The sequence below is a fragment of the Grammomys surdaster genome, unplaced genomic scaffold (assembly GCF_004785775.1).
Source record: "Grammomys surdaster isolate TR1022 unplaced genomic scaffold, NIH_TR_1.0 213, whole genome shotgun sequence".
NCBI classification, from domain to species: Eukaryota; Metazoa; Chordata; class Mammalia; order Rodentia; family Muridae; genus Grammomys; species Grammomys surdaster.
Window position 1 is genome coordinate 2,212,680 of NW_021604658.1, and position 22,403 is coordinate 2,235,082.

The window sequence follows — 22,403 nt, forward strand, 5'->3', positions numbered from 1 at the left end:
TCATTTATATCCTGAGATTTTACCTCTCTAATTTTAGCCCTCTCTATGCCTTGCCATTTAAAACTGACATTTTCATTGGGCTTATAATAGATAGCAAATAACAATAGTGCTTGTTGGAATATTACAGTTAAGGGAAGTTCTTAAACAATCAAAACACATGAAAGAAGTTGGTGGCATTTTGTTTCTAACGCTGGGCCTTCTCAGGCCATCTTACTTTATGAATCATACTATACTCAAGGATATGATGTATGTAAACTTGTTTTAGTTTTTTTCTTTAAAAAGAGACAGTCTTAGATGACAGTTATGTGATATAAAATATGTGGACAATAGAAGTAAAAACAAACCAGACCTTCGGCCATCTCCTGGGCAATGTAAGAATTCTGTCAACCATCCATGGCGGAGTACCACTACAGTACAGGTTAGTGAGGAAAGTCGCCCCGATGGCTGGTCGCTGCCGGCTCTGTTCTGTGGGACCTTTCAGAAACAAAATTAGGGATGCCAGTAAACAGGCTTGTGAAACTTCTTGTTGAGCAGCTGTGTTCAGTTTGCTTTTTAATTTCACATTCCCACACTTGTTTATTAGCTGAGACTCTGAGTCCAGAATCAAAACAAATATTTTAATGGTAGTATTTATGATTTGTTTGGAGATGCCTTGCTGAGACCTTTGTAGATTCAATATGGGTGGTATATGTCTGTTGCTTTCAATTATTTAGGTAAAAAATGAGTTACATTTTCTAGAGAACTTTTCTGCTAAAAAGCAGTTTTAGGATTTTAGCACAATTGAGCAAGAAGTAGAGTCCACACAGGGCCATTCTCTCCACGAGCTCACCCTTTCCTGATGTCCTTTTGCATCACAGGGTACAGCCCTAGGACAGGGCTTGTCCCTTCCCCAGTTCAGCACCCACTCTCCAGTTTAGTTTATGGCCCACTTCTTCTTACCAAATTCAGAACATTTAAGCTGTTGCTTTAAAAAAATGATGTGTTTGTTTTATTTTATGTATATTGGTATTTTGTCTGCATGTAAGTATGTGTACCATGAGATGCACACAGAGGGACATTTGTTCGCCACATTGTGGGTGCTGGGAACCTAACTCTGATCTTCTGAGCCATGTCTGCAGCCATTAAGCTGTTGTTTCTTCCTATTCCCTGCTCATATGTGTGCACTCTAGCCGCTGGGAGATACGGAACCCTGCCTTTTTTCTCACAGGTCACAGGTCACAGAGGCCCTGCCTCTTTCCTGAGCTGGATCTTCACATCTGATCTTCTGTGTCAGGTCAATCTGTGGTTAGGACTTTACAGAGACTTGATTCCTTTTTAGTTTTGCTCTTTTCTGACATGCCTTTCTCCCTCCCTCCCATATTCCTTCCCATCCTCCCCTCTTCTTTCTGTAATGTTCCTCCTTTAGTTGGTACTCTCTGCTTAGTGAATTGTGTTCTCCTCCTTTCCATTCTTGTTATAGACATATTTCTTCTTTTCTAATCAGTAAGAAATTGCATTTCTTTTGTCTTAATGGTTTTTCTCAGAGGGGAAAAAAATGGAATTCTTTCCCTATACCTCCCACTTCTGCCAAATCTCAGCTGTAACTTGGTATCTTCCTGCCTCAGTCTAGGAATTCCATGGTAGACCCTGTTGTTAAAAATAAAGTGGAGAGGAAAAGGACAAACAACTTCAAGCTCCACATCTAGCCCTCCCTGTCCCTGTCCCTGTCCCTGTCCCTGTCCCTCTCCCTCTCCTTTTCTTCCCTGTCCTCCCCCTCCCTGTCCCTCTCCCTGTCTGTCTGTCCGTCCGTCCATCTGTCTGTCTAATATGTTGCACCATTTATTCTGTGGCTGTGTGCCTCATTTCAGGTGTCATACAAGAAGCCTTCTCTGAACCTCATGAAGTCCTATGTCCTCCATATTCCTCCTGTTTCAGTTCACACAAGCAGTCACTTTATGTTGTTGGCCCTGCACAGATTCTTCCTCCCTTTTCTAATCAATAAAAGAGGGTATAAAATTGCTGTCTGAAACCCTATCTGAACACACAGTGACACCTCACCAGGTATTCTTTGCCCCCCTTTTTACCTTCTTCGCTGTGGTATATGTTTCAATATATTTTAATATGTTTTTCATCAGTAAGGATATCTCCTAACCCATTCTGATTAGAAGTAAGCACTTTTTTGTTTACTGAGCTGTTAGCTTAGTTCTAGATGAATTTACACTGAACAAATATTTATTAATTCCATTAGAGTTTTTCATAATTATGAAAAACTCTAGCATTGCCGAGTTAGAATATTTTTTTTCAATTAATGTATTGAGTAAAATCCACTCATTTCTAAATTATTCTTTAAGTAGCCGTTATTTCCTCTAAACTGTTCGGATGGCCGATGCTGCCATGTGAACATTATAAAGATATTCAAAATTAAACTCTATAATAGATGTGAAAATATCCTATGGAAATTACATTTTATTCGAGAAATAGGCGAGTAGGCGAGTATGTTCCACACCATATGACCTTAGCTGTCAGGAGAGATGTACTCTGTACTAAATTGGGAATCAGAAATGACAGAAAGAGTTCCCCAACTGGGTGCACTGATGCAGACACCTGTGGGCTAAACCTCTGGAGTGGCCGTCAGTGAGAAAACCAGAGAAGTCATCTTCATTGCAGAGTGTCATGCTCTGCAGAGGTGTCGCTTCTGCCAGCTGAGCTTCTGGAGCTATGAAGTGTAACACAAGAAGGTTTAAATAATTACTCCTCCTCAGCAGGAACATTGCTTTTTCACATGTTAATGAAATGAATGTGAAGGCTCCAGTAAAACATTTAGCCTTTGGATGGTTAGCTGCATCTTTAAAAGAATAGAAATTCTCCTGGTTACTCTAAATTCTGTGTTTTGAGAAAAGGTGTCTGTTTGGAAACTGATTGTTAAAGAGGTTTGATTTTTTTCGCCACAGAAGATGTTCCCATTGACTATTGCAAACTGTCAATGAAACTCCCTGTCTTTAGTTTTTACTAATGTCTGTAAAGACTCACAGTTGTATTTTTTTTTTTTTTTTTTTTTGGTTTTGGTTTTGGTTTTTCGAGACAGGGTTTCTCTGTGTAGCCCTGGCTGTCCTGGAACTCACTCTGTAGACCAGGCTAGCCTCGAACTCTCGAACTCAGAAAAACGCCTGCCTCTGCCTCCCAAGTGCTGGGATTAAAGGTGTGCGCCACCACTGCCCGGCTTCATAGTTGTATTTTTAAGTTGTATTTTATACACTTTCACTGTATACTCCAATCTACTTTGTACCTCAGTTTGTTTCCTAGCCTGGTAAAAGGTGATTCTTTAAAACTATTTGTTCTTTGATGATTTCATATATGCATTTGTTATTTCTTCTTATCTAGTCTCCCAAGAGTTAGGGTTACAGTCATAAGCCACCACGTTGGCTGTGTCGTAGGATTTTAAAGAATAATAAGGTATGAGAACTTTCATCTGACAGCACTGTTCATCAGCATTTTAACATTGCAAAGGTGGCTTGAAGAATATCACCTGCACTACCACTGCACCCAGCATGGAGTTTTTATTCCATTACAGATTTGCATTTACTGTCTGGTTTCATCAAAGTGCTGTTTAAATCAGGGTTAGTTATTCCATTTTTTTTTTTTTTTGCTCCTTTTCAGTTGTCACACTGTCATCCTGTGAGAGTTGGAGGAAATTTAGTGGGAATTAGGATTAGTGAGTATAGTACCTGATACTTTGAAAAGAAAAAGTAGTATTTTTGTTTTACATTAGGTAGTGATGTATTTATCTTACACATTTTATATATTATATGATGTACATGGATATATTATACAATGTAAATATCTTATTACATTACCATAATTTCAAATATATGAAAATTCTAAAGCAACTCTGAATTTGCAGTAGCCCATCCTTACTTGATTGCGTAGCTATGGTCGGTTAACACTGACGTAGTAGGCAGTGTGAATGCATGCAGTTGGGTACTGCGTAGACTGAAAGCCTGGAGGTTGCCTCATTCAGCACTGGTGGATGGCTCAGTCAGTGCTATGTTTGCCACAGCAATATGAAGAATCAAGTTTGGTTCCCCAACACCCATGTGGATAAAGCTGAATGTGGCAATCAATATGTGCCTATAATCCTGCCATGGGAGGGCAAACACAGAGGATACTTGGGGATTTCTGGGGAGTCAGCTGTGGTTTGAATTGGTGAACTCCAAACTCCAGATTCAATGAGAAACTCTGTCTCAAAAAATACAGAGAGAAACTGATTTAAATTTCGAGATAACCAACTTCTGCTCTTCAGTGAGAGGTTTCAGCCTGGAGGTTGCCTCATTCAGAGTAGTCTAGTCTCTTGCTATAAGTTAAATATTACTTGAGGCATTAACTTAGCTGTAGTTGAGTTATATCTGTGTATAATTTTCCATGGGATGAATGTTGTTAAGTATTCAGCATACAAGCTCTGGGTTTAGAGGTGTAATCTCACTAGGTCTGGCTACCTATCGATCTGGAGGACCTAGTATTACTTTGTTCCATATTAATAGAGGACACAGATGCTTTTCTCCTTAGACTTCAGAACATATATTGCCTGCCGTCTGGGATCCAGTGCTCTCTCATGGACTCAGAGGTCACCTGCACTCATGTGTCTCTGCTTGCTCATAATTAAAAATAATAAAATAAATTTTAAGCAAATACAGTTACGTGGTAAGAAAACTTAGTTTGAAATTTGTGAAAGTCGTGATGTAAATGTCCGTAGAGTGGAGCAACATGCAAACAAAAACCAGGAAATACAACAGATTAGCCACTGGAATGATTGCAATTTATAAAGACATACAATGGTTGAAGTTTCTAAGCATCTCGGAAATGTAAGATGATTGTCATTTTCAAAACACAGCTTGGCATTGTCTAGTAGAGTCAAGCATTTAATATCTGACCACAGCATCTTGCCTTTACATAATTAACTCAGAGAAATGAAACATAGCCACACAGAAAGTAGTGTTAGTACTGAATAAATAGCAGTTTGAGTGACAGTGTTCAGAAAACGGGAACCCTGGAGAGTGGGTATGGAGATGGCAGTGTGTCCTATTCTGTGATGTCAAGCTGCTCTTGCTTCTGGTGAATAGACCCAGAAAATCCTCTGTGAGTGCTTTTTGACAAGGTCTTATGTACCATCTCAGTTCTAAAGCAGGCAGTATGAATACATTTCAGGAAAGAAATCTGTGGTTAGCCTGGGTGATGGGGAGGGGATGGACAATTGTACACACTGGGGATATATTTCTGATGCCTCTATCTTAGTTTTGATAACTGTGTTGATATATTAGACTTGTAAGCATGAACATTTACAAATGAATGCATTCATTGTATGTAAATTATGTGTTAATAAGGCTCAAGAAATTAGGAATATTCTGTGTTGCTCAGGTTGGTCTTGATCATGTATGTGATGCCGCTACCTCAGCCTGAGGCCTGGGATTAGGTTTGTGCAGGCATGCCTAGCTCACAGTACTCAACACTGAAACCTAAGGGAGAGAGCCAGAGGCATTTCCAGAATCCAAAAAAGTTCAACCTTTTATTCTTTAACTGCCGAAGTGGCTGGATGTAAGTTAAAGAAAAAGTGAGTCAGACTTGTCCCTGTGAAATGTATGTGTGTAATATTGTCTTTATTTTTAACCTATGTTCATTAGAGATATAGACAACTCTAAGATGGCATCTGGTCAATCATCTCTGTTGTTTTTTAGCTCTGTTTACTTCAGTGTTTCTCACAGGATGTTTTGTAGTATGTTTTATAAAGATTTACATTCTTGTCTCCTAAATAAGAAGAGTACATTGATGGGTTTGATTATCAGTGTCTTTAAAAAGGCTAAGCAACATGCTTCTGTGACTGCTGGAGAAATTGATGCTCTGGGGGCTGGATGTTTAGGCCAGGAACAGGGAACGTGCATAATATGTGGCTCCAGCCATAAATGGCAAACAAAAACACACAACAAAGCCAAAGTCTCCGAGAGGGGGGGAGGCAGAGAGAGAGGGACAAAGAGAGAGGGGGGAGTGGGAGAGAGGGAGAGAGAACTGGGGTGGTGGGAGAGAAGGAGGGGGTAGTGTGATAGTTAAATAGGTGCTGGGTACATGGGGACTTTGAGCTTTGAGACCATTGTTGTGATGAACCTGAGCTGTATAAGGATTTCTATCAATATTGTGATTCTATTTTTTTTATTTATTTTACAAATTTGACTATATGCCATTTCAACTTTACAAGTATAGATCAGAAATAATACCTTTCAAAAATTAATGGTAAAATATAATTGGTAAAACTTGTTTTATGAGTACTAAAGTGTGACCCATAAAGACTTCTGTCTGACCCTGTTTTCAGTGCTTATGAATCTTTTGGAAGAGAGTGTGAATAACGGGTAATTTGTCTTTGATTTCTAGTGTGTGTACATGAAGAACCATTCAATTAGATAGGTGTTATAAATAGATAGGATTTTGGAAAAAAGGACAAATCATGTTTCCAAGATTTTATAGCCTGTGCTCACTGCTGTTTTGCTAGTCTTTAATTTCACTCTTTGGTCTAACCAGCTTCTCCCATTTGAAAAGACTTAGCTCTGAAGAAGCCACAACAGCCTTAGTGCTCATTCTTCTGCAGCTCCCTGAAACTTTAGAGAACACCACGTTCCATCAGCGTCTTCAGTCCCCACCCTCCAACACTGAAGCTCATCTATCAAACTTGAGGCTGCGAGTGAGGGAGAGGAAGCTTCCAGATAAACACACAGCAGCGCCTAAATCGCTAATCACTCCGGGCTTCCGCTTCCAGGCCCTATAATTAGAAGCCCTTCTTTTCCTTGTATTCCCAGATGACGCAAATGCTTTTTGTGGCTTGGCACCTCGTTTGGGGCGTGGGTTTAGTTTATGGCCAGGCCAGCGTCTGGTTTAGTCTTCTGATGCTGCATAAATAGTTCTCAAGCCGCAGTCTATGCTGTATGACTTTTTCCTTTTATGTATATGTGCTTTAAAACTTGTTTTCCAGAAAAGAAGAGCCTACTGTTTCCTTTTCAGTATGTATGTAAAAGAGGAAATTGTAAATTAAAAAAAAAAAACAAAACTCTTGATTCTGTAGAAATATACTAGCTGTTTCTTCCTTTTCTCTCTGCCTTTTCAAGTTTTTATATTCTAAAAGTTTCGAAAGCCAAGTTTGTTTGGATGAATGGAAGAGGACAGCTTCTGAGGTAGGATCTGCGTGCATATAGAGGTGCACATGGTAAGGTCTGTTCCTCTACAAGAGTGGTTGACATAGGAACAGCTAGACAGATCAGTCTTTAAAATGGTCATGTGTGATTGCCTTTCACATGTAGAACAGGAGTGGCCTGGTTTGGTCAGCCTTTCATTTAAATGCTCATTCTGAGGAGAATGCTGATCTTAATGTTCATCTGAAGTTTGTGAGCGTTCGTTTACTATAAATACAAGCTCCTCTTTTTTTTTTCTCCCATTACAGTGATGTTTCTGTTGTTTGTAAAGTGCCCCAAACTGATTTTTGTAGAAAGTTAGAGTCAGAAGATAGCAGTTGAGTTGTGTTATCCAGACTTCCTGTGACTGAGCATAAACGTAGGAGTGGGAAAAGCATGCCTTGAGTACAAATACACATAGCTTGGCTCTCAAGAAGACAGGTGTGGGAGGGGACCCCATGGCTATAGCTAGGTATGGTGGGAGAGAACCTAATGTGTGTATTAAGTAATTATTACCCATTGTTAATATAATAGTTTCTACTTTTCATCTATTAAAATGTATATAGCCAGAAAAATGGTATTTGATTCATAGTGTATTACCTAGAGCTACATTTAGCCAGGGAAATCTTACCCTCAGATGGACTGCATCCTCCTGTGTTAGTGATAGATCTTACCTCTGTGCCACTCATTGATGCCCTTTTTTATTGCATGACAGCAAAACACTCTGCACAAAAACACAAAGGGACAGACCCTGGAGCTAGGTGTGTGCAGCGTACACCCAGGAACAGTCAGAGTATAAAGGGATCCGTCCTCAAAACCACAGCTTAAAGCAAAACAGCTCAATATTAAAAAGACAGTTTTCTTATTTCCCTGTAAGAGGAGACACCATGGTCAGGAAGGCCATTTTCATCCTCTAACCTATGGGTTTGCCAACCCCTGTGATTTCCTCAAATATAGGAAGCTCAGCTGCATAATTTGTGGTAGCTGGAAACTGTGTTCTCATTCTTCCCCAGCCCATTTAAAAATAATTCTAAAGATCCAGGCTGTGGCAGAGGCAGGAGGATCTCAAGGTTGGAAGCCAGCCTGGTCCACAAAGTGATTTCCAGTACAGCCAGGGCTACACAGAGAAACTATCTGGAAAAGTGTTGTCATCAATGACACAGTAGTAGTGTAGTAAAGAATCCAAAATAGAAATAAACGTCCTTCTACTCAAAGCCAAGCAAAGAAGTAAGGAGACAAACAGATAAATTAATTAACATGAACTGAAATTCCACCCCACTGATTAATGCACTATGTGAGAATGTAGTAAATGAAATAATTAAAGTCATATTGGATTATAGAGAGATGCCAGTGGTCGGTAATCTGACAAAGTGGCATGCAGTAGCTTTTCCTGTACTCCCAGACAGGAGGATCAAATTTCAGAACTCAGGTTAGCAATTAATACAGGGACTCCTATACATGATGGAATAATAATCAGGAAAAAGATGGCACATTGTTGTTTGAAGTAGCCAGTCACAGGAGCACAGAAGCACAAACTCCCCCACTCAGCATCTGCAGTCTCCTGTGCATTGGTTACCAAGACTATCAGGAGGTTGCTATGTAATGTGACTGCAGGGGACAGAGCCAGACTGCGTGTTCACAAAGGTTGTGTTAAGTCTTCCCTATGAAGACATGATGAAGGGTCAAGAGTTTAACCTGATTCAATTACACACTGTATACCTGTGTCTAACCATGCAACTTCTGTGTCATATGTGGGGACAACAACTTTGTTTATTAATATATTTTTCATGCTAGAGATTTAACCCAGAGACTTCTGTGTACAAATCAGGAACTCTGTAGACATGGTTTAAATATCCAAACAGATAGATGTACACACACAAATCCTGTTTACTAAACAATAGCCCTTTGTAACTTTTTTCTTTGGCTTTGGAAATTGGATAGATGGGTTATTTCTTGATTCACTGGCTTAAAACTAGGACAGTCTTTGTAACTCATGACCATGACACCTTTTCAAAGTCAAGAATATGCTTTATAGAAAGTACTGTTAGCAATTTCTATAAATATCATGCAAGGGTAGAGATTACTTTTTACTGTATTAATTACTAAAATTATACCTATTTATATACATGTATTTTCCTGTGTGTGTGTGTGTGTGTGTGTGTGTGTGTGTGCCTTTTGTTTGTTTATTTTGGGGGCAGGATCTCTTCTTTTGTCCAGGCTATTCTTGAATTCCTCGGTGCAAATGATCCCTTTGCCCCTGTCTCTTGACTAGCTAGGAGTAGAGATGTGTGATACCACACTAACTCAGTAAAGGCTATTTTTAATTGAGTAAATTACACTAATTTCTTAGTTTCATTAGTGTATATTGAAACATAGTTTCACTTTCATTGTTCTTTTTTTAATTGTGTTTTGGTTGCATATGTGCATGTGTATCACAGTCAGAGCAGCATTGGCTGCTATGCTCAGGGTGCTGTCCACTTCTTTGAGGCAGGGTCTCTCGTTGGCCTGCAGCTCACCACATAGGCTAGACTGGCTAGTGAGTTCAGGGATCCTCGTATTCCATGTCTTCAGTGCTGCACCACCAGGCTGGGCGTTTTTATGTGAGTTCTGGGGCTTTGATCTCATTCAGGTAGAAGCTATCACCTCACCACAGCAGCCCTACTGTCTTCCCAGTCCTCACACATGTTCTGACGATTGCTCAGAACTTTATAATTTCTGTAAATAGAATTTCTTCTTACTGCTCATAAAGGACATCCCCCCCCCCGTTTAGTAGCTTCACTCTGTTGATATTGTAGTGATGTTACAGAAATGTGCTTTATTTTAATTATTTCATTTTATAACTAATATGCTTTCCCCTGTTCATAATACTTAAGAATAGGACTAGTTTCTTCTGTAAGTATCTTATACACATAGATAATTACTTTTATTTTTATCCTTTGCTTTTTTATCTTCCAGGAATGCTTTTAGTCACAACAGACACTCTTGGCCATGACTTTCATGTCTTCCAAATCCTGACTCATCCTTGGTCATCATCACAGTGTGCTGTCCATCATCTGTACACGCTTCACAGGGGAGAGACTGAGGCGAAAGTAAGTGTGCGCTCTTCCTGAAGGGATTGATTTTTTTGGACTAGTATGGCATTTGAGATCATTGGAGACTCATATCAATTTAGAGATTAGTGTTTATGAGGAAACAATATTCTGTGTAATAAAGTAAGTTCTAGTAAATTGTGGAAAGATATCTAGTGTACCCAGTGAATACATAAGAAAAAACCTACCGGAAAAATGGTTCTTGGTGTTCTTTAGTGGACCCATGTTCAGATCCTAGAACCACCCCAAGCAGCTCACAACCTCCTGCATCCACAGGCAGGCATGAAGGAGAGCCAGTGTTCTCTTTTAAATTTCTGTGGGCACCTGCATGCTGTGACACTCATACAAATACACGCTGTTAAATAATAAAGTTATCTTTTTAAGAATGTTGACACGTGAGTAGATCAGCTTTTTCTTATCCTTATTCTTTTTCCTATCTCCCTTTTTTGCTCCAAATGAAACCCAGCTGATTTCTGTTTCTGAGGAGCTCTTTGCTAGGCACTTTGTGTTTATTTATGGTATTGTAAATACATACGTATTTTCTTTTAAGAGCTAGTTTTCTTTTGTTTCTTCATATATTTTAAGACAGGGTCTCATTACACAGATTGGCTTTGAACTTGCTCTGTCGCTATGTGTAGCCTTGATCTCCAGTCCTCCTCCTCCCCAGTGCTTGGATTACAGCTGTGGATCACCATAGTGTGTGGGAGCTAATTTTTAAACATTTATTCCTACAGATATGTAAATTCTCTGCAAGCATGCATTTCACAATACTTTCCTGTATAGAATATACTGGTTATTTTACTAGGAACTATACCAGGATCCTTACGTGTATTCAATTTTGGTTTTTGTTCATTTTGTTTTTTGAGACTGGGTTTCACGATGTTGCTTTGGCTGGTCTGGAACTCACTCTGTAGATCAATTTGTTCTTGAACTCACAGAGATCTGTCTGCCTCTGTCTCTTAAGAGCTAGAATTAGCCGGACGGTGGTGGCGCAGGCCTTTAATCCCAGCACTTGGGAGGCAGAGACAGGTGGATTTCTGAGTTTGAGGCCAGCCTGGTCTACAGAGTGAGTTCCAGGACAGCCAGGGCTATACAGAGAAACCCTGTCTCGAAAAACCAGAGAGAGAGAGAGAGAGAGAGAGAGAGAGAGAGAGAGCGCTAGAATTAAAGATATGCACCACCAACATGCCTGGCTAATATTCTATTCTTAACATCACAATGCAGGCACCATCTTCTTCTTACCAGCATAAAATCTTATGGTGAATTGTTCTCCGTAAGCTGGTGGCTTTATACATCCCAGCCCTCACCACATAATGCTACATTTTAGAATTCAGCATTGTTATACTAGACTTGGTGACAGTATCTGCGTTCTCACCACTGGATAGATGAAAGCAAAGGGAACCAGCTGAGGCTTCCTGATGTGTTTGACACCAGCTTGTTCATCTGCATGGGAAAGGGGGTGGGAGGTGAGGACACACAGCTAGAGACACTATTTTCTAATATGCAGACTATTTTAACTTTATGATACTTGTCTGTCTCAATAAATACTGGGATTTTATTTTAAAATAAGTTGTCCCTTATTGATTCTTGTGTATTTTAGGCTTTTAGTAAACCAGACATATTTTCTCTCAGGTTTTTATTTATTTTTATTTTTTGCTGGACCAGCAGTCAAACTCAGGCCCTCTTACAATGCTTGCCAAGCACTCTACCCCTGAGTTTTGGCCCAGCCCAGCTCTTAATGGTCAGCATGGCCCTACATCCCACTGTGAGCATGTGTCCTCTGCAAATGAGAACATCTTCTTCTGTAACCATAAGAAGCCTCTAAAATACTAAGTAAAAATAGTTCTGTCCTTTTAACTTAACTGTCAACCCCAGTTCAATGTCATTTGTTGTTGTTCCAACAAACAGCAGCAGAATCTAACCCAGAACAGTAAGCTGTTGTATTTTAAGTCTGTTTCTTTCAGGAACGGCTCATTATTTCTTGGCTTTACGATTTCAGCACATTGAATGTCACAGCCCATTTCTTCTGTGGAGTCTTCCTCAGTTGTGATGAGTGTTGGCATTCTCATTTTATTCTGAGGTAGACTGTGGCTTTTGAGATAGGTTCTCACTGTGTTCCCTAGGCTGGTCTGGAAGCTTCCTTCCTCTTGCCTCTGCTTGGTGGGAGAGCAAGTCTTCAGTTCTGCTAATTATTTGGTCAGGGTATTTTCTTTTTTTAAAAATTCTTCTTTAAGAAGCATATATTTGTTCAATAGTTATTTTAGCATTTAGAGTGGTCCAGATTTGGAAAGTGGGCAGCTATTGACATGGCCTGGAATATATCTCAGACTTGTCTTAACATATCTGTCATGTCTTGAGCATTCTTTGCTGTGGAACTGACTTCTTTATGTCCAGCATCATTCTTTGCTTTGAGCAGTGGTGCAGTGTGAGATGAGTATATTTTATGTGGAGTTCACATCTCTAGACACAGTTCAATTTCCTATTCTCTTATGAAACCTGTTTTGCTTTTAGGCATCCCTCAGCCTCATCAAAACCATTGAGAATCTGAATGTTTAAACACTTAACCCATTTTTAATGACTTGTTTCTATTAATATTATTTTTTTAAAGATTTATTTATTTATTATATATGAATACACTGTAGCTGTCTTCAGACACACCAGAAGAGGGCATCAGATCTCATTACAGATGGTTGTGAGCCACCATGTGGTTGCTGGGATTTGAACTCAGGACCTCTGGAAGTGCAGTCAGTGCTCTTAACCACTGAGCCATCTCTCCAGCCCTTAATATTATTTTTTACTTAACACAAAACCTAGATGTTCAGTGAGGAATAACAATCTTGTAAATCTTAGGGCAGTCCCCCACCCACCCATTGATATTTGGTATTGCCAACCATTTGTCTATTTATCAGGTAGGCAAATGAAATAGAAAGTATTAACAATGATTTTGCTCAGAGTCTACCCTGTAATTTAGAATTTCTAAAAGCCAAACATAAAGATACAAGGACCTAAGTTGGTAACCATAAAATTAATTGTTATAAAGTCCTACTGAAAATTATTTTGAACTGATAAAATTTAATACCGATCATGAAATCTGTCTGGCACATGATTTATCTGGCCATCTTTTAGTACTTGAAAAATCGTATTATTCTGAATTCTTCCAAGAACTCCAAGGGCACTTTAATCAGGCAAGGGAATAAAAAAAGTATATGGATCTAATTACGTTGAATTAAGTTGTTTTGTGGTCTTTGACTGGGGATATCCTCTGCATCTGACAGTAATTTTCCTCTTGAAGCACATATGCTCTGCGGAGAATGCCCTTGCTCCACAGCCGTGTGAGTCTCACTGATACCTTGTCAGTAGGCTCCAGCGTGGCTTGCTCAAGTTCTCTGTAGCGATACTTTGTTCATAGATTGTGGCATGTCTTACTCAAGTCTACTCCTGCCATTCTGTAATTTATTTGATAAATAGCAGTTTCATTTTTGAAACATAATTATTAGTGTTTTCACATTAAAGCAGTTTTACAATGTAGTATAATTAATACTTTTTTAATTCTGAAGTTGAAATGAGGCTAATTATATTATTATTTAAAACTTTGTGATAAAATTTAATTTTTAGCGTCTATATGTTCCAAATACTATGTGCTAATGCTTATGCAGAAATGCCACTTTGCTGTGGTTTTGCTTCATTTGGTTATGCCATACATTCCTCAAACCTCCAGTTTATTAAGATATTGTTCACAAACTATTGAAGTGTGCAGTTCCCAGGCATCTTAGTATATTATCAGTGGTCTAGACTGTCATCTGTGCTTGGTTTCTGTCCCTTTCTCATCTTTAAAAACATACACTTTGCCATAGCCTTCCTTCTGCATCCTTGTGCCTCCAGCTTCCCTGTGTATTTTGCTGAGATAAGTGGATTACTTTCTTTAAACTTCAGGTTAATTATCCAGAAAAGTGGAAGCCTGTACATGTTTCATTGGGGCTTACTGAGGAGAGGGAAGGGGCACTGCCGTTGGGCTTGCTGTCTCCCTGTGTTAATGAGATTCAGCTCTAGGAGACCATAGCCACAGATTCTGAGCACAGAGAACTGGAAAGAATAATGCCAGGGACATCTAAAAATGTGAAAGGCACATCTGTCATCAGGAAATGAGAGAGTAAAGCTATATGCAAGGAAGACATGATTGGCTTGGAAGAAAATATAAATTTCTCTTTTCAAATATGCACACAATAAGTTAAAAGGTAAACGTTAGAGCACAAAGAACAAGTCTGATGTGTATGCCTAAAATCCCAGTGACTTAGGAGGACAAACCAGAAAGGCTGTGCCTCAAAGCTGAAAAAGGGGCTGGGGTGGTGGTTAGCAGTTACAGCGTTTGTCTAGCATAGGCAAAACCCTGAGTTCACTCACTGTTATGGATGCCCTCACTCTCTCTGTTTCCCTCTCTCTGTGTCTCCTTCTCTGTTTCTCTGTGTTTCTCTCCCTCTATCTCTCTCTGTGTTCTCTCTCTCTCTCTCTCTCTCTCTCTGTCCAAAAATACTACATTATATCCATATCCATACTGGGAGAGCTAGAAAGCACTGCTGAGAATCAATAAAGACCTGACTATGGAATACATTATAGCTTTGCAGTGTCAGTTTCCTCTGAGTTTGTTTGTAATTTCTATGAAAATCTCAATGAGATTATTTCCCCTGTAGTACATACCTGATAGAAAGACTTAATGAATTTACATGAGTCTAGTGTAGTATGATGCATACCTAGAATTGCAGCTCTCAGACAGGATAGGCAGAGGAAAACTGTAAGTTAAAGGTCATCCTAGTCTTCATATTGAGTTCTAGGTCCACTGGGGATGCATAGGAAGATCCTGTCTCAATACAAATCAAAAAAACCACCAATCAAATACAAATAATTGGGAGGGATTTGGGAGCATTGTGATTTATATGTCCACTTGATTGTCAACTATGTATCTTACTCAGAGGAATGACGGACAAGTGTGAAACCAATAACACATAGCTTCTATAAGGAAACCAAAGAAACTAATGTCCCTTTGGTTTGGCACATATTTTTAAAATGTGACACTAATAGTAAACTCCATTAAAGCATGCAATTTATAAATTTCGGTTCATTAAAGTGGGAACACTGGCCCTCCGAAAGAAGCCATTAGGGGTGGAAGACACGAGCTGCCTTGCATCTATGATTTCATTTACGAATCAGCTAGTTCAGTTGGCAGAATGCTTGCCTAGTGTATCAGTTACTCTTCCTGTAGCTGTGACAAAATACTGACAAAAGAAACTTGAGGAAGGGAGGCTTCATTTTTGTCTGGAAGATCTGGAAGACACAATCCATTACGATAGGAGAGAGATGAGATTGAGGAAGCTGCTCCCGGATCCATAGAGAGCAGCGAGTAATGAATGCCTGTGCTCAGTTTAAAATATTTATTTATTTAGTGTGTGTGTGTGTGTGTGTGTGTGTGTGTGTGTGTGTGTGTACACGTATGTGCGCAAATGTGCATATGTGCTTTCCCTTGCTAGTTCTTGTGGAAATCAGAGTGAGTTCTCTCCTCGCGTCTGTGTTTTTCCATCAGGGTTGGTGAAATTGCCTTGACCTGCTGAGCCAGTTGGCTCTCTCTTATTCAGTCCTGGCCTCAGACTTTGGAACCATGTGTAGATGACCATGAGCTCCTCCAGATGCTCACACCCTCACCTCTGGTGTGCTGAGATACAAGATGTATGTCACTGTGATCATACCTTGCAAAGAAGTGCAAACACACGAGTTATGATCAAGGAGCCATTCCTTGCAGTTCTCTCCAGTTCTTCTGTGGGCTCACTGTGGGTCTTCCCAGTCTGTGTTGTCTTCCCTTCTTAATTTTGTGTATAGATTAATTTTACTGGACTTATTCTGCACATCTCTTCTTGTCTCTGCCTTTGGCCTCACCCACTTTTTTAACCCATAGCATTTGTAGACAATATTAAATGAACTGGCATGCTTGTTCCAGTTTCACTGTTTGTCTTTCTCTGATTCAAATAGGTGAGACAAATGTCCATTATTGGTTCCCCAGTGCTAATTGCTGCATACCTCAGTCTTCCTGAGTTACTGAGGTCAGACAGCTCTCCTGACCATGAGGACACCATCATGTCCATCTTAGTCAAGGCATCATGCGCTTTGGGGAGGAGCTATGTGAGTTATGTGAGATAATGTAGGAGCCTGGATCTTGAGATCACCACTCCCCTTTGAGCCTTTGATCCCACTCACTTCTCTGACATCTTTCACCTTCACAGTTACCCTTCCCAAAGTGGAACCAGTATGCTCCTGGCCTTCTTGGGTCAGGTCTTCAGTTCTGGTTAGAACTTAGCAGCTCCTTAAATAGCTAACCTCAAAAAAAAAAAAAAAAAAAAAGCAAGCACATGTACTTAGCCTCTCCCTCGGGCAGGTGGCGATGTTGCACTGACATAATGTCTCAGGTCTCAGTAGCCTGAGTTCCTTATGGAACTATCTGTTGCTCTTGCTACTCAGGCTGGTAGGTGGTTGATTGTGAACCTGTAGGTGGTGAAGATTTCTGGAAAAAAAAAAAAAAAAACCATTTAAACAAGTTAAGACTTCCTCAGTGGTATGTAGCTGCTTGATTTGAACTATGTGATCCCTCCCTTCTGCCTACACAGTCCTGTGTGTGTCCTTTATGGAAACACACACATATTCAGTGTGAGCTTTAGCCTCTGTACCAGTGACAACTGTAATGAGGTGATGCTATCCACTCTCTGGGTGGCAAGCAAATCAAACTTTTGGGTAGGTTGAAAGCTTTGCTCTCAGAGCCACACCTCCAAGATGCTGGGCTGGGGTCCAGGGAACATCCACACAGAGCAGGATGTGCCTTCTTTCTATAAGCCAGGTCTCCTCTCGTGACAAAGCCATGTTTCAACCTCAATCTCTGGCATTTCTGTCTCCCCTTCCTTCCTTTATGTCTACCATGGATGATGGATAGTTGGTCACAGGAACCAGGTCTATGGGAACACATTCTGTTTTGAAATTGAAATGATTATAGCTTTATTTACACTTGTACAGAAAATACTAATGTGCCCAGATAATGGTCACAAGTTCAGAGAAGAATGTTCCACAGTATTATTCAAAATTTTATTGATTCTACCATTCTTGTTTTGATAAACCAGATTTACATAGAGTCATTTGTTCAATGTGTGTATATTCAAATTTGTAGCATTTTTTGTATGTGTAGGTTGTGTCTATACCACCAATTTAAAATACTTAACCGATCTCTTTTTGTAGCAAGTTTATGTCTTATCCTGCCTTCCATAGTTTGTGGGAGTGCTCACCTCTTAAAGGTGTTTTGGGGTCTTTTATTGAATTTGTTGATGTGTTTGAAACAGGGCCTTCTTTATCCCAAGCTGTCTTTGAAATCTCGTCTTATCTCTACCTCACAAATGCTGAGATGATGTGTTTTATGCCACCACACCTGGCTTGTTTTAAATTTTTTTTAAAAGACAATGCCTCACTGTACAGTTCTTGCTGTCCTGGGACTCAGTTGCAGACCAGGAATTCTCTTGTTATTACTTTCAAAATTTTAGTTATTATTACATTTATTCACACACACACACACACACACACACACACACACACACAGAGCAAGAGAGAGAGAGAGCGAGAGAGAGAGAGAGAGAGAGAGACTTCTAGAAAGAATGTGTATGCCTGGCTAATTTGTCTCCCCAGTCCTTGATTTTGTTTTTGATGAGATTCCTTAACTTTTTCTCCAGCAATGTAAAGCAAATGGTTGCAATCTCCCCACTTCCCCAGTAACATGTTTCTTACCTTTTTCTGATGTTAACTCACACAGCAAAACTTAGTTTGATGTACATAGATTGTGAGTGGACCATTCTCATGTTAGTAGGATGAAGAATGGTTACCTGGCCTTAGACCTGAAGGTTTTTCTCTTGCATATTTTACACAGTTGGGGTGTAGTTGCTTCAGAAAAATCACTGTGGGGACTGTTCTTTGTCTCAAAAAGGTTATACGCTTTGAGTTTCTTTGCTGTACTTGACAGTTTATAAATTTTGAAGAACTGTGTTTTTTGAGTGTGTGAGTTTACTGAGATACAAATGTTCAGGTTTGGCTGGTTTCCTTGTCTGGCGCCTCCTGGGTTGTGGCTCTTACCTTCGCTCACCTTTAGCTGTAAGTGCCCTTCTCTGCCTTTTTAAGTCAGCTGTGAATTTTCTTTTCTCTTTTTCAGTTTTGAATAGTTCCTGATTTGTTTGGTGTTGTCTGTTTTGTATACCATTGTTTTTGCTCCCATCCTGGCCCTCTCCTACACGAACTCTTGTCTCTTTTATTTTTCTTATGATTCCTTGGGTGTGAGAGCTTGGTGACTGAGTCCTTCCTAGGTAAGCAGTCCCTGGCTGTGACTCTTCACACTGCACTGCGGTCATGCTGTATATTCCGATTCATCTTCATTTGTCCCCATGTGTCTGTCAATGTTTGTGAGGCTTTTGCTTTGATCTGTGGGTGACTTAATAATGTATTGTTTAATGACCATGCTAGTCCCCCCAGTCTTTTATATTTCTGTTAATTTGTGGTTAGATTATTGTCAGAAAACATGGAGGATTTCATGTCTTTGATGAAGAAAATTTTAATAGTTGTACTAAAGAAAATTTAAAGTCACTGCTTTTTATAATGTTTGGTTTTTTTATATAAATTAATGTCAAATATTTAACATCCTTGGGGGCTAAGCCCATATTTCCAGCTTAAGAATGTGAGAGTGTTGAGCTCCTGGTCTGCACTGTGGTAAAATTGTCTTTGCTCTCTTTTCTATTGTTTATTTGATACCCTTCCCCAAGCCTTCCCAGGATTGGATTTTATCTCTCTCATTAAATACAGGGACAGAAAAAGTAGCCAACACAGTGAGTTCCTTACTGAAGCTCTGCTAAAGTCTTTAAGACCAAACGGAATTGACATCCCTGTTTATTCTGAGAGCTTCACTTCTGAATTAAAACCAATCCAAGCCTGTCACTTAGCACAGAGACTGCATTCCTAGGAAGTGTTTTGAACTTTGAGGTTCATGTATAGCAACATGTTTGTTACAGCGACATAATGATAGCTTGTCACCATACCACTGAAGACAGCCAGGTACTATTCTATGTGCTTTGCATAAGTATAAGCTTGCTGACTCTGACAATACTGGCATCAATTACCTATTCTCTCTCTTAGAGTTGTGCAGTATCTTGTCAGCTCTCCACTTCCATGGCTAAAAATCTAGTTCTTTCTTAGGCCTCAGCAGGACAGGAAAGGCTTTACTCCACCTGCCACTTCCCCTCTTCAGGCTATTTTCTACTTCCATATTAAATTTTTACATGAAAAAAAATGTGAAGCACCCAATGTTCTTTTTGTCCTCTATTGGGTAAATAAAGTAAGGAGGAAACAAATACAAATAATAAAGAAAAGACTTGTGTAGGTCATCCATATGCTTACATACCAATATTGTCTCCTTTAAACATGCTTTTATATCCATTAAATCGGTTACAATTTTTGCACATATACAGCCTTATGGGGGAAAGGTGTTTTTCTATAGCAATCATGTGTTACTGCGAACTATGAATTATTTGTCTCATTGCTGTGATGAAACCCCTGACAAGGAGCAACTCAGAAAGGGTTTGTTTTGCCTGACAGTTGAGGGTGGGTGGAGTCCATGGTGGGAAGGTCAAGGTAGCAGGAGTGGGATATGTCACAGTATGACCTCAGAGAAATCAGAGACTGAGCATGGGTGCTTCGCCCATCTTCTCCTGTTTATAAGTCTGGACCCCAGACTGGTACCACCCACATTCCCTATGGGTCTACTCCCCTCAGTTAAACATCTCTGGAAATACCTTCCTAGGCACTGCCTGTGGTGCATCCCATCATTTAGAGTCAGGATGCACCTTCCCACACCTTCACTACAGAGCATTTATTGCTGTTGAACTTTTAGATAAACCTTCATGTCATTGGCCTTCTGTTATAACTCATTGCAGGTCTTCCTGTCTAATTCTGTGAATTAAGTGTGTGTGTGTACACATGCATGCTGTGTTGAATCTTCTAAACTACAGCCACCTCAAGTCCCGAATCTTTTATGTAGAATTCTGAGGCCTGTTCTACTTTCAGTTCCTCAGTGATCACAGTGAAGATGGTCTAACAGCCCAAACTGTCTTCTATCAGCCATATCTTACTATTTTCTGTGTTTCTGCAAGCACATACACAATGCCTCTATAGAAGGAAGCATTACTGTCTGGCCTGTTCCAGACAGAGCTTGCTAAGGTCAAGCTTGTTAACCTCAGATGTAAAGGACTTGCGTACTCACAGAAATGTCCTTTCTCTGCTGCATTTCTGTAGCATTTGGGGTTTGCTTTTGTAGTGTGAGACTTGTGTTGTTTTGAGACAGGGTCTCACTCTAAAGGGGAAACCCCATTGTCTACAGCCTCTTCACAGTGTTGCAGTCTTAGGCATGTACCACCATGCCTCATTCTTAATAGCATATACTATTATAGAATATATTGTATATGCTATACAGTGCTACTTAGTCCCTGAGTTAGAACAGTGCATAGTTACCCTTTTAGTTATAGAAATGTTGTTTCCTAAATCTCCACAGACTCAAGAGCTGTCTTCAGAGATGGAACCAGAATTATACTGTGAAAACAGGGGGTCTATAATGAATTCTTTAGTTTTTAAATATATTTGTTGGATTTAAAAAGTTTCACTTTGAAGTAGTCTTGCTGTGTATGTCTATGTGACCTTGAAGCCATAGCAGTCATTCTGCCTCAGTTCTTGAACACCACACATACCCAACTGTGTTGATGTATCTTGTATTGATACATAAGACATCTTAGGCCTGACTTTTTGTTTTGTCTTATTTGTTGAGACAAGGACTCATGTCTCCTGAGAAGCATGTCCACTAACACTTCTCTCCTCATTCCTGGTGAATGGTGTGATAGGCCATTCGTATTTAAGCAACTGATTGAATTAGTAACATTGACTGCATTATCTATTCTTTTGTACTTAATAGAAAACCTCTTAGGTTAATGAACCATATGCATGTGTATAGTCTTTGTTTGTAGACCGGAAGTAGATTCCAATTATCTTTCTTCTCCCCCTTATCATTTGAGACAAGGGGCCCCACTGAGCTGGCACTCACTGGTTTGTTAGACCAGCTTACCAGCAAGGCCCCTCCTCCCCACTGTAGCACTTTGGTTACAGCCATATACCGCCATACTTGACTCTTAATTTTAGCGGTTCTGGGGCTCTGAATCCAGACTCTCATATTTTTGTGGCAGGCCTGCTACTCAGAGCCATCTCCCTGCCTTGGAACACATGGCATATATTTCACAAAGCTCTATGGGTCAGTTTCAGGAGACCATGGGGGTCCTAATTCCCGCTTCTCACTTTAGACAGCAGGCAGTGGAACCCTTCACTCCAGGTTTTATCTGATCCCTAAGTCCTGGTGACCTATAAAATATTTTATGAATTTGTCATCTATTCTTACACAAATTTGCTAAGGAGGCAACCATTTCTATTTGTATTTCCATTTATGCCTGTCCTCAGGTACACCCGAGTGACTACAGCTGTTTTTGTCTCTTTCCTCCTTCCTAGGTTCAGGACATCTGTTTCAGCCATGATTGTCGTTGGGTGGTGGTCAGTACCCTCCGGGGTACTTCCCACGTTTTCCCCATCAACCCTTATGGTGGCCAGCCTTGTGTCCGCACACACATGTCACCACGAGTAGTGAATCGCATGAGCCGTTTCCAGAAAAGTGCTGGGCTGGAAGAGATTGAACAAGAGCTGACATCTAAGCAAGGCGGACGCTGTAGTCCCGTTCCAGGCCTGTCCAGCAGCCCTTCTGGCTCCCCGCTGCATGGTAAACTAAACTTTTCTCTCATGCTGCTTCCCAATAGCTTCTTACTCTATCACGTGGGATCAGATGCAAATCTTTATTGTTTGTACTGAGCATATTAAGAAATTCATATTTATTAAATCAATTAATACGTATGAACCACAATGATCATGGTGATCTTTTTCATGGTATTTTATCTCTTTAACTTTTTCAGTATGTAAGGGATATTTAGTTTGAGTCTGTTTTCATAACATTTGAAATATGTATTCTGGATCT

The 22,403-nt window shown here is 39.9% G+C and overlaps 1 protein-coding gene and 1 pseudogene across 8 annotated transcripts in view; both read left to right on the top strand.

The window, feature by feature from the left end:
* The window catches only part of Bcas3 (BCAS3 microtubule associated cell migration factor), a 460,531-nt gene that overhangs the window by 129,573 nt on the left and 308,555 nt on the right, over window positions 1–22,403 (top strand). For all 8 annotated transcript variants that reach the window (XM_028772412.1, XM_028772411.1, XM_028772415.1 and 5 more), the window contains 2 exons: window positions 10,143–10,276; window positions 21,887–22,151. In XM_028772412.1, coding sequence (XP_028628245.1) covers window positions 10,143–10,276; window positions 21,887–22,151 — 399 coding nt within the window. The remainder of the gene's footprint in view (window positions 1–10,142; window positions 10,277–21,886; window positions 22,152–22,403) is intronic.
* On the top strand, window positions 8,050–8,198 carry LOC114625225 (annotated as a pseudogene).